The sequence below is a fragment of the Plectrocnemia conspersa genome, unplaced genomic scaffold, assembly GCF_051122295.1.
Source record: "Plectrocnemia conspersa isolate PC_06_02 unplaced genomic scaffold, ASM5112229v1 ptg000013l, whole genome shotgun sequence".
NCBI classification, from domain to species: Eukaryota; Metazoa; Arthropoda; class Insecta; order Trichoptera; family Polycentropodidae; genus Plectrocnemia; species Plectrocnemia conspersa.
The window spans coordinates 22,077,336-22,090,461 of NW_028277177.1; the positions used below are offsets into that span (position 1 = coordinate 22,077,336).

Below are 13,126 nucleotides of genomic sequence, written 5' to 3' on the forward strand. Positions count from 1 at the left end.
ATTCGACTTCTTTTCTATAAATAATTAAAATTAAAAGGTACAATTATATAGGTACAAATATAAAAAGTCAAACATTCATTAATAAGTTACACATTATTAAATCAATTCCTTAATTCTAAATTGGTACATCTACGTATAATAAGAAAATATTGCACGATTTCTAATACGTTATAAAATAAATATAATTATTCGATAAAAAATTACAAGACAATAAAAGATTCTTAATGATTTATCAAAGTAAATAGTCATCAATTCATGATGTCAGTGAAAGAGAAAATCGGCATTTCACGAAGATTAACAACACATACATAGTACAACTAAGTAGTGATCATAAAATTCACACTTTAAATTAAATGCAGCACATAATTTGATGATAATGTAATAAGTATATATAAAATAAATTATCATACCATAATAGCATTCAACGAAATGATGAGCGATTTTTCTTATCTGCGTACATAATCAACCAGTTTCACTTTTTATACTCTCTTTTTTATTGAACATCTTTTCGGCTCTTGCATACATAATAAAAGCGCACGTGGACCTCTTTAATTATTTTTCGAGTGAAAGCTCTCTCTCATAATTGACATATGCATAGATCAATAACGTATCGGCGATAAAAACACATTCGACAGAGAAATCAGGGTCAGCGAGAATATTTTTATAAGAGGCTTAAGGAAAGAGAGATTATTATTATTTATTTTTTTTACAAATTTGGTGGTGCATCGTTAATTAAAGATGACTTCACCATAAATTATTGAAAATTATATTTATACGGTGAAATAAGATTTTGCATTAGATATAATAATGAAAAAATACATCGTCACTGTCTGTGATTTTTCATCGTGTTTTTAATTAAACTCTGTCGTTCAAGATTTCTATCATTTGTTAGCGGGTAATGAAGTGCCCTATAGAAAGTATTTTTTTATGTCATGGCACATGGTTAAAAAATAAAATTGAGAGATATTTTTGTGTGGCATTGGCCTTCTAGTCACCGCCATCAGTCCATTACGAGATGCTAGAGAGTCATCACGTGCTTTACCAGCTATTCATGATCAACTAAATTAGGTGCTTTGTGTAATAATATTGTTTGTATCCTATCGTTAAAAATTTGTGTTTTTTTAGTTATTGATATGACACATTTGCGTGGTAACCTGAAGGTCCTGCTACGTAATCGACGTGCTGGAGTCTTCCGTCTGGTAAGAGTACGTGGTAGCTCCCCTTTGCTGATTCTCCATCAGAGTGCTCCTGATGGCCAAAGTCGTTTCCTGTGTGGTGATCCTTGACTCTGTATCCAAATTCGTATTGAGCTGCGTAATGTAACTGAAAATAAATAAGAAAACCATGTAAATGTACATTATAAAACAATAAATGATATGATTAAAACGTGTTTTATTAAATATATGTTTTACATTAATAAAATTAAAATTAATGATGATGTAATATAAACTATGCTTTAAATATATTAATATGTAAATTTCACAATTTTAAATATAAATATTTTTTAAATTAACATCTATTTATACATTATTTTTTTTAAATATATATTATAGTAACATTTATTACTGGCAACAATTATCAATTACATTTGACGTTTGATTTTGACATTTGACCGCCATTATGTATTTCATTACTCTTTATATTGAAAATCAACGAATTTTAACACAAAATTAAAGATCTTGCAATTTATGGTTTAATTTTTGTATATTATGCTGTAAATGTTGTATGTGCCGAGTTTTTTCTTGCGGTGACCTTCCTTTTTTTATCGGTCGCCTTTTGTGCTGTTTCTTCTTTTTATGCTTCCCAAAATGCTTTCGTTCGTTAATTCCATCTTCATCATAATATTCTGAATCTTCATCGCGCGTTTTAGCTAACGATTCCCACATATCTAAAAAGTCATCTTCGTCATTCAAGTCTCCTCTTTCACTCCTATATCTTTGGCCATAACCACGATATTTTTGACCATGTCCTCCAAATGAATTTTTAAACCTATTTCTATAATTCCCCCCGTAGTTTTTATTAAAATTATTATAATTATGATTTTTATACCTATTTTTATTTACATTTAAAATTGTATAGGCTTCTAATTCTTCTTCGTCATCTTCTGAAGAATCATATTGGGGGTATCTATTTTTATACCTATTTCTAAATCGCGGCGATTCATAATCGTAATCGTCATATGCGTAACTCGGCGCGTAACGATTTCTAACTTCATCGCCGGCGCTCAGATGATCGTGATCGTAATCATAATCATCGCCATAATCGCGCTCTTCCTCTTCATACTCATTACCAGCTTCTGCATAATCGCGAGATGGGATCGGCCTATTTTGTCTAAAAATTTGACTATTTTCTAATCTAAATCCATGGAATCCTCTTTTAGGTTTTTTCACTAAATACTTGCGAAACCGCCACGGTTTTGGCCTTAAAACGCGAGTTTTAACTCCCCTATAAACCCTATATAAAGATGGCTTTCGTTTTCTTCTGAAATTAGTGAGAGCTTCAAAATGCGGATTTGTATTATTAATAAAATTTGTGCCTAAGATCGTTTGATTAGTCGCATTAATGAGACTTTCCCCTTTAGTTGTATTGTAAACTGCTTCGTCATCAAGATCGTAAAAATCAGAATTGGTCTCATTAGAATCATCATCGTAATAATAATATTCAAGATCCGTTACATTATTGATATAATCTTTAGCCGTTATGAAAATATCGGTCTCTAGCTTAATATTTTCCGTTGAATTCGTTAAGTCGCGCTTTATCCTAATTATTTTCTTGTAATTTATACTCACGTTGTCGTGTTCAGATTCGTGCTTATTGAGATACTGGTAGCCCGAGTTGGAGTGGTCTTGCACTACATGGTTTGCTACTTCCACTTTGTAGTAATTGGAAGCGTGTGTCGTTGGAGCTGGAGTTGCTGGAGGATGATAATATGTAACCGTAGCTAAGCTTGCGGGCTTCCTTGTATTTGGGACATCCTGAACGTGTTCTATGATCGGAGTGTGATCTTTAACTTTGGGGAGGAAGAGATTAGTATCTTGATATGCGTATCCGTAAGATGCTGCGCCTGCACTTGCGTAAGGAGAGACGTAATCATACTTCTTGCTGATATCTTGAATTGTCGGTTCGTCTAGAATAGAGCTTTTGATGTTCACGTGCGAGTTGCTCAAGTCTTGATAAGTGACTTTTTGTTCGACTCCGCTAACTTTCAACAGTTGATTGAATCCCTTCAGTTGATCTTTCGGTTCTTTCCCGATGAGAGCAGATAGAGAATCGACTTCTGTGTTGTATCTGTTGTATTGGATTGGCGTCGAATAGTACTTGTTGGCTTTGGGCGTTTGTTGAGTTATAGGAGTGAATCCATAATCGTAATACGGATTCACAGCGTAGACAGCTTCCGGTGCGGATTGCGCTAATCTACCGTAATTGTTGTAATCGTAAACAGTGCCGACTAAATCGCGCTCATTGTGAACTCTTTTGTTACGAATTTGTTTCGAGTTCCACCATTGTGCATTTGGAAAGTCTTTCAAGCTCCTGCTCCCGTTCTTTTGTGACTCATAATTGTTGCCGCTGTTAAGTCCGTTCAATCCTTTGCTCTGCTTCTTTTCGAGCTCTCTCTGGTAGCCGTCTTGCTGCTCTTGATAAGCTTTCACATAACTGTCCATGGTTTCGCCTCCGTGCGTCTGACTCCTCTGGGCCATAGCCTTTTGCTGTCTGAACTTCTCGGCGTTGAACCTGTTCTGTTGGTTCTGAACGTGAGCTTGAGCTCTTTGGCGTAATTCTCTCTGAGAACTACCGGCCAAGGGATTGCCAAAATTAGCAATATTATCGTGTACCCTTTCGTGTACGGGTTTCATAGGAACGTGTGCTCCCAAAGTGCACAAGCCACAAGCCAAAAGCCCCATTAGGATCGTCGGAGCAGACATATCTGAAAACAAAAGATGATTAAAATCATACTAAAGTGTAAAGTTAAAGAGAGATGTTTGCGATATATTTTATAAGACAAGATTGTTTACTTTTATGGATAAATCTCGGTTTATTTTGTCATGTGTCACGAAGCGCTTTTACGTTCAAATAGACGTTCAGAAAATTTATTTGCCAATATAGAAATCGTTTGCCAAATTAATTAATTAAATTATTTTCAATAAAATGTGTAAATTTTTCAATATTCAAAATATTTATAGTTTAATTATGTGTATAAGTGTTAGTGTTTTAATGCCAAAAATTGAAAGCTTACCGGTTCGGTGTAATAAATCTTGGATGAACTTGTGGAGGAAGTTAACTGTTCAATGTGTAAACTACAACTATTTCACTTTCGTTCGGAAGAGCCATATTTGTATATTTATTCTCGTACGCAACTCACCTGCGCTTCTCAAAATATACTCTTCTATTAATTTTTCGTAATAAAAATAATATATGATTTTATTTACAGCATAGCGTTACATATATTATAACCAACCAGCTACATTATAATTGTTATTATAATATTATCGATCTTTTTGTTTGCCTCAAATGCCTTTATGTAATATTCAAGGAACGAAGGATGCAAAATTTACTTCAGTGTAGTTGTAATAAAAATATTATGTAGAACAGTCAGTGATATTATATAGATTTTTATGAAAAAAGGAACCAATACTTATGCATTGGATGTAAATATAATTTAAAAAATATGGGAAGTACTACGTACTACATTACCTTATTTAGTAAATAAAGAAATACCTGATAATTTAAAGGTTACTATTATTATACCAATACCTAAAATAAAAAATAGTAAAAAGTTGTGAAAATGAGATCTATGTTAAATACGTTTTCTTTTATGGAAAAGCTGATTGAAAAAGTAGTAATCAAACAATTAAAGTATTCTGTGTAAATAATCGGAATTCAGAGAAAAACAATACACATAGACTGCATTATAAGTAGTGATAAGCGATAACAAATAGGAGCAGTTTTATTAGATTTTAAGAGAAACAATAGATATAATAAGTATAATGTTTAAGAAATTTTAAAGAGATTATAGACAGAACTTAAAGATTATAGGTGAAATAGTTTTAAGATGGTTTGATAGTTATTTAAAAGAGAGAAAGCAAAGATAAAATAAATTATGTTTATTCTAAAGAAAAAATAATATCTCGCGGTGTACAACAGAGGTTCAAGTCAGGACCATTGTTGTTTATAATATGTATTAATGATATAATTAATAATACAGAAAATGTGAAATATGCCTATTTGCAGACGGCACTTTAATTTATTGCATAGGCGGTAGTGTTAAATAAGTTGTAGGTAACGAATTAAGTATAATAGAAAGATGGTTAAAAAGAATGTGCCTAAACTATAACTTATAAAAATAAGTTAGATAATAATATAAAAATATTTATAGATATCTCTATTGTATAAATAGTCATTTTAGTGAAAAAAGCTTAAAGGAACATTGTACATAATCCAAAAAAAATAAAAAAATAGGTATATTATCTGGGATAATGTTAAGGGATACTATGTAACGTATAAATACAAACAAAATAACCTACAAAAGTATTATATTGTCCCATTTCAATTAGTGTGCAACCAACCATATTATATAAATGTGTTTAATCAATTAGATAAGACGATGTTGCAAAAATACAAAATAGGGTAATGAGAGTAGTTTTCAATAAATATAGATTTACTTGTTGTAGAAGTATCATTGAAAGTTTGGAATGGTTGGATATTCAATAAATATGGAAGATGAATGTTTTAGTATTTCTATTAAAGTTAGAAAATAATATATTACCAGAGTATTTTAATAAATATTTAATAAAAAATAAAGATGTACATAGATTTATTACCAGAAATAGAGATAATTTAAGGGCCAAGGGAATATTGTACGAAGGACATTTATTGAAATACAATAATTATTAACCATAACAAACTTTTCGTGTAACTATCGGACAAGTTATGTGCAAGCGAGTGATAACGAGCGAGCGTTGTTTAAAGCAGTGAACACCCCATGAATAACTTTCTGCAGCAAATAATGGGGTCTTTACATTCTAACCAACGCTCGCTCACACCCAACCTGTCCAAAATACCTGTTAATAAAACTTTTGCGTCATAATATTTATAGTTATAGACTTTTTTGGCATTATAAATGAAGAAGCACATCATTCTAGTAAATTATTAATTTATTTTTATATAATAAAATGAAATTTGGTCTAGTTACAAAAAACACCACCGGAGCGCTACTGTCGTACATAACCTGTCAAACAGTTACACCATAAGAGATTAAAAATCGGCCATACATTTACTATATAAATCATGAATATACCTGTTAATAAAATTGGTATGTCGTCATATTTATAGTTCTAGGCTTTTTTGGCATCCTAAATTAAGATAAACATTACTGTAGTTAATGATTGATTTACTTTTACATAATCAAATGACATTTAGTCTACTTACGAAAAATACCACCGAAGCGCTACTATCTATTATACATTGCTCAATGCACGAAATAAGCAAAACAATTCTTGCAAAATTCACGAATTCGGCAGATAATTTGCCTAATTCATGAATAAATCAACGGCCTTGCACTTTTCATGAATTCGGCATTTTTTTGCCTATTTCACGGATTCGGTGTAACATTTCTCAGATATCTTTACGTTTAATCAAACTTAGCTTTTAACGTATTAAATAAATATTATAAGCAATAATAAAAATATGCTGTAAATATTTTTTTCTTTTCAATATATCTAAGATTGAGCATTTATTTACGTTATATGTATATAGAGCTTTAAAAATATTATTTAATAATAAAATTACATTAGCTTATCATTTAATTAAATACTGATCTTCTACTGTAAACTTTGAGAAGCGTGCATGGTTTCCTCCTGATGCGAGAGTAAATTCTCAACCGGTTCCTAGAGCCGGCGGCTAGATAGTGAAAGATGTGAATTCACATTGCCAAGGTTCAGAACTCACCACTAATTCAATGCCATTGTCAAGGTGGGTCGTAAAGCTAGAATTTTTCGCACGCAATTCTAGATCTGACTTACGCATATGGGAGTTTGTTTTATATGCATTTTTCTCGAGAAAGTTGTAACAGTTACTCATCTGACCTCAGAGGGTCTTTTATGTAATATTATATCAGACCTCAGAAGGAATATCAAGTTAACCGATAAAGAAAGCAAAAGCTATTAAATCATTATAGACGATGATGCAATGAAAAATGCACGATTAATTAGTGACGTGGCGTGCACAGAACATAGTCAGAATCGACCGGAAAAGGTTAATCGTTTTATTTCCTTTTAATTGTATAATATATATTTGTGTAATTGTATTTTAGTTTAATTGCTAGTATATGTTATCCGTAATAAAAAAAGTTTTTTTTTATTGATTTACAATATTATTTAAAAGGTAATGTGTATACTTTTATTTATTTAGGACAGCAAGATAAATATTGTATATTATTATGCTGTTATTAATTGTCAGTTATTAGGTGAATTTAAAAAAAAATATTAATATTATTAGGGTATTTCAGCCCAAAAATTTAAAGGAAAGAAAAACTATTTTTTTACCCTAAATTATGCTTTATTGATAATTAATTTTTATATTTTCATAGATAATAACGAAAAACACTTTCAAATGATTATTACACACCATATATTTCATTTTATAAAAAATGGTTAGAAATTAAAATAATCTATAAAATAGGTAAAGTATATTATAGTTTAACTACATACGTTAATAAACTATATTTTTTAATAAAAAAGGGTTGAAATAACATTATGGTTGAAGAAGTCTTTCAAATATATTGTATGTATACAATAGCTAGCATAATAGTTATAAACCTATTGCATAAATATATTAAAATCATATATTACCTAACCGTATTATTTTTTTTAAATATTATCTTCTTGCAACTCTTTCTTAATTGGAAAGATAGTTATAGTGAATACGAAAACTTATGTATGTATGTCATCGTAAATAGTATTAAACGTCATCACAATTCACAGCAAAATACATGATGATTTCACGGAAATTTTCACGATTCTAATCCCTTTCTAAATTTCGAATGCTAGAGATAATACAATTGTCATAATACTTAATAATAAAATAAAAAATTCCCAAGATAAAATAAAATAAATATACATAGCTGCCTGATTAATTTTATTTTAATGTGATATTATTACAATTATATTCTGTTAGTTTTAATTTATTAGTATTGATTAAAACCATATAGAATTGAGCTGAGAAGTTAGGATCTGTATTATATTATATAATCTCATGTCAAAGCAACGAAAATATACTGTATAGAATAAATATATATTTTATATATATTATAAAATAATAATACTGTAGTAAAACATTCAATTTATAATTTGTAAGGATACTTAAGAATTAAATGGCTGATGTGATTAATATTTCATATCATATCATTAGTTTGAATGATGCGAAATTCAACCGTCGACAAACCATCACAAACATCAATTAATAACCAAACGATTTCGACGTTCAATCGTCATCCAAAGTGAAATTTGGTCCCATGTTCTCCGATTCAGATTCATCAAAAGCCTCATTTGAATATAAACATCGGTTTTGCTCCTCATCGTTGCTATACATATTATATTTTATTTCCCACGAGAAAGTTTATTAAATTATAATTTATCGCACGTATTAAAAAATATATTCTGGGTGTTCCAATGAGAGCCAAATCATTTAATAAGCACTTGGAAACTGTGCGGAGGGAATTTCACAAATGAAACAACAATGACCCTAACAATGAAAGTGATTATATTATCTTAATGATTTATAAGTCTGTTACTTATCACGAATGGGTCATTGAGTTTTTAACGTTATAGCTCATATATGTCTCAGCCTCCGCGAACGATCGTCGCTTTTAATTTAATTGCCTATAAAAGTATATTATATTCGTGCCATTATAATTTTGAAACTGACTCGAGATTGCAGGTTAGTTGCAAAAAATGTATGGAAATGTATTTATATTTTATATTTCACATGTTCCTTACCTACCCGTTGAGTGACTTTCTAATTGATACGAGTTTAGAACAATCTCTACTTCCGTTTCTAAACGTATTTGTGTTTTTGGTCAAGTGGAAGTTTAATTGGATTAAAATAATATGACGCATGAATGGCAAAACAATATACACACCGTTATAATTTATTTTAAACTTAAGTTCATTATAATTTATTTTATATGAAACATATTGCACGAGAACTATATTTCTAATTGTTTACTTTTACAATAAAAATATCCATATTAGTATTTTATAATATAAACATTTACATTTTATAAACTACAGTTTTTTTATAATGCTTAATAGTGCGTTTAAAAAATATTTGCCTGACAATATGTCGGGACCATCCATAATCGTTGCATCAAAATTAAAGACTCGCTAAAAGAGTCATAAAACCAATTGATTTGTATCCCTGACAGTTTATAGGAAACGATATATATTCGAACTATTATACGAATCCGGTCCTAAAGTACTTGCATATATACAAAAACATGACCATACTTGAAAAAAGATAATGGTCGGGCCAAATATCTCCACCGAACAGGTATCGAAGATCAAGATTACTCATTTCACAGAAGACATAATATCTTTTGATTCTCACGGACATAGTTTATAAACTTTAAATTGAAGTTTTCAACAATCTTCAGAGGTATCTGCCTTAGGAATATTTGAAATTAGGAATTATGAATAATTTTAATTATATCTTTATAAACATAACAAAATTTAAAAAAATAATCATGTGAAAACCCAAATCTATCCGTTTTTTAAAATTAAGGCATGACAAACTTTATCAAAAGCCTTTTCAAAATCAGTGTAACTGACCTCTATACGTTTGCCTATATCAAGATTACTATCACAAAATTAAAAAAAACAGTAGATTCGTTGCTACGGATGTTGATATACGAAAAATAGATAACTATAACAATAGAGAAAGGGGTGATAAGATAAAAATCTCGACAATCGAACCTCGCGAACAAAAAACAATAATATCGCCCTGTACACATACCGGTACCGCTCCTTACGGCAACCGACCAATCACATTTTCGTGCACTAGTTTGGAATTAAATAGACCAATAATAAATTGTAAAATGTATACATAACTGTGTTAATTTTAAAAACAACAACTTTAAAATAAAATTATAAAGCTATATTTTACAAGGTTAATCAGTAAACTAGGGTAAATTTATACAATAAATAATCAAATTTTTGATGAGGATAAGCTTGGTGTTACGCTATATTTTTTTTACATTATTTTATGTTTTTTTTTAGCAGCGGTATTAAAGAAAATCGACAGTATTTATAGGGCACCATAAAACTTTGAGCCTAATACTATGATTCTTTAGCGTAATTTAGATGTAAATCACTTGATTTTACTGAACTATAATATTTTTTTAAATATGACATGAATATGTGCCCCCTCACATATTAACAAATTTAAAAATGGTAAAAGGGTTAAATCTTCCTCAGTCACGCGATTAATTTAATAACAGCCTTCGCTTTTTTTTTTATTAATTTTAGCTTAACTCATTGCAGCTGTATATTGATGGCAATATGTATTAAGTTAATTACACTTATTTCTGGACTGACGAACTAGACGGCTGTTGAGTGATTAATTTAATCCCATCACCGACCGACCCCTAGAGTCAGCTGATTATCAACCATTGAACATCTGATTTTTGCCGTACACCGATCTTAGTTTGAGACTCCTGAGCTACAACATTACGATTAGAGAGCGTATTGATATGCTGACGTCAAATTCAAACTCGATTTACTAATACGAACTCTTCGATTTAGTAGCATCTTTGATGTTCACCTGAATTTAGACTATCGCGAATAAAGACAAACAGTTACAGACGATTCTGTGATTAAAATTGAATTCATATGTTTTTCTAAAATATTTTATGTTTTTTATTATTTATTTGCCTTTACTTAATTTTGCGAACTGGCGTTGGTTCACGGACCACTATTTGAGTAGCGCTGCCACATATACATATGCACAGACGTTTGCGTCACTGTGAAATCAGTATCGCTTCTACTCCCGATTCTGTCGCCCTAATGGATATACTTCGCCACCAAACTAAGGCTCGCTAAGTTCGCTACGTACCGATTTCACGCGTCTCTTCTCTACATACACAAACAGACACTTGCGTCACTGCGAAATCGTTAAAGCCATCTCCTAACGATTCTGCCGCCTTAACATATGTGAAGCTGCCGCAAAAAGGCGCTAATGTGGATTTACGCGCTCTGCTGTGGTCAGGAGTTCTAAACCAGATTCAAGAGATACGACAAAGAAAAAAGTATATAATATTTTGTTTTCACACTATAAAATATAACGAAAGCCAAAACTTAACTTCAGAAATGAATAATTTTTTAGCGACGGGATGGTGACGGGTGGCAATTAGACACAGATTGAGCCGCTGCAGTAATGTTTTTATTGATGATTAAAGTCGTTTAAAACAAGTGAAAAAACCGTTGCGAGCCCGCCCAGGGTTGCCACACGAAAGAATCCGTCACGTCAGTGTTACTGATAATGAGATATAAAGAGATCTAAATAGGCCCCATCAATTTAATTTCGTCCATTTATACTTGTTGATGTCGTGAAATTTTAAAGAATATGCAACATAATGGATATGTATATATACTCAAAAGCATAAAGGCATATGCATAACACTATGACTAGTTCTATCAGTGAATTTATGCCATATGTTACAAGTCAAAATTACAAAAACTTTTAGTTATACAAATATTATACAACATACCCAATTCCTGAGATTTTGTGTAAGCGAAAGCAGTTTTTAATAACAATACGTTTTGTTTTGTATTTCAGGTTTGGCAAAATGACGCAAATAAAAATAAAGGATTTTATTAAGAAAAACCAAGAGTTGAACATTAAATTTACTTCCTTTGAACTTTGTCCAACTAAAAACTGTCATTCAACGAGAATAGAATTCGACGAGCACTTTTGTTTTACCGAAACTCCACATTCATTCTTCTCTGTCGTTTGGAAACTTCCATACGATGATAAAGTTACACGAGAAAATGTGAGCAGTATTCCTCCTATTAAATTTGCTAAGGAATTGGTGGAAAAAGGAGATATCGTTTTATTACACATTAACGGTGGCAACATGACTAAGAATATGTTGAAAATTGTTCTTGATGAGTGTCAAAAGAACTCTATTAAAAACATATTTTTGGTAAAAGGAGGTAAGTTTTACATCATATATTATAACTAGTAGTGTATATATATATATATATATTTTTATAGATGAAGTTAAAGCAAACAATGACGACGAGTATTTCAAATACGTACACCAAATGATATGGTTTATTAAGGATCAGTTTGAAGACTATTTCTGCATTGGAGTTGCAGGCTTTCCTGATATTCATCCCAATTGCTCAGATACAAAAATTTACTTTGAGCACTTGAAGCAAAAAGTTGACGCTGGCGCTGATTTTATCATCACCCAATACTTTTTCGGACCAGAAAAGCTTGTATCGTTCGTTCAGCTTTGTAAAACGTATGAAATAACGATACCAATTATTCCTGGATTTTGCATATTCCCATCGTTTGAGTGTATGCTTCGTATGAAAGATATAACCAAGGTAGCAATACCAGAAAATTTCATGGATAATGTTAAAGATTTGAAAAATAATAACGTTAAGTTCCTAGAAGCTATGATTGAATATGTAAAAAATATGGTGCGGGAAGTACAATACTGCTTAGAAACTTTGCCAGGGATTCATTGGTTCACATTTAATCGTATAGATACAGTTTCTAGTATGTATAAGGTAAACCCTTTCATTAGTAGTAAGTATATGCCTCAGTTGAAATATTAATAATGTATATAATTAAGTTTTATGTAATAATACTTATTAAAAACTGAGTATTTTATATGAATATATTGTGCTTTATAAAAGTAACATTAAATGTATGTAGTATTATTTGTGAGTCGATAAAATACAGAAATTTAGAGACATCTATTTATCAAACTGCAAGGTATTTTATTTTGTATTTATAATATAATAATTACCAAATATTTTTATATACATGCTTCAAACCAACTATTAGTTTGAAGTAATAATTTATAATATAATAAGCTACAAACTGACTAAAGCAATTTATT

General features: G+C 30.6%; 2 protein-coding genes and 1 long non-coding RNA gene across 3 annotated transcripts; 2 read left to right on the top strand and 1 right to left on the bottom strand.

Moving 5' to 3' along the window:
* Window positions 1-696: 696 nt before the first annotated feature.
* Window positions 697-4,673, bottom strand: LOC148227601 (uncharacterized). The gene is made up of 3 exons (XM_088201119.1): window positions 4,235-4,673; window positions 2,790-3,925; window positions 697-1,323 (listed from the first exon to the last, which is right to left on the bottom strand). Exons 2-3 carry the CDS (start codon window positions 3,921-3,923, stop codon window positions 1,126-1,128), a joined length of 1,332 nt encoding a protein of 443 aa, XP_088057245.1. The 5' UTR covers window positions 3,924-3,925; window positions 4,235-4,673; the 3' UTR covers window positions 697-1,125.
* A 4,155-nt stretch (window positions 4,674-8,828) lies between these two features.
* LOC148227602 (uncharacterized) lies at window positions 8,829-10,873 on the top strand. Its single transcript, XR_015811855.1, has 3 exons — window positions 8,829-8,934; window positions 10,272-10,445; window positions 10,521-10,873. It is a non-coding gene; the product is annotated as an uncharacterized LOC148227602 (long non-coding RNA).
* Window positions 10,874-11,167: 294 nt separating this feature from the next.
* Window positions 11,168-12,992, top strand: LOC148227603 (uncharacterized). The gene is made up of 3 exons (XM_088201122.1): window positions 11,168-11,299; window positions 11,830-12,206; window positions 12,268-12,992. Exons 2-3 carry the CDS (start codon window positions 11,840-11,842, stop codon window positions 12,837-12,839), a joined length of 939 nt encoding a protein of 312 aa, XP_088057248.1. The 5' UTR covers window positions 11,168-11,299; window positions 11,830-11,839; the 3' UTR covers window positions 12,840-12,992.
* The last annotated feature ends 134 nt before the right edge of the window (window positions 12,993-13,126 follow it).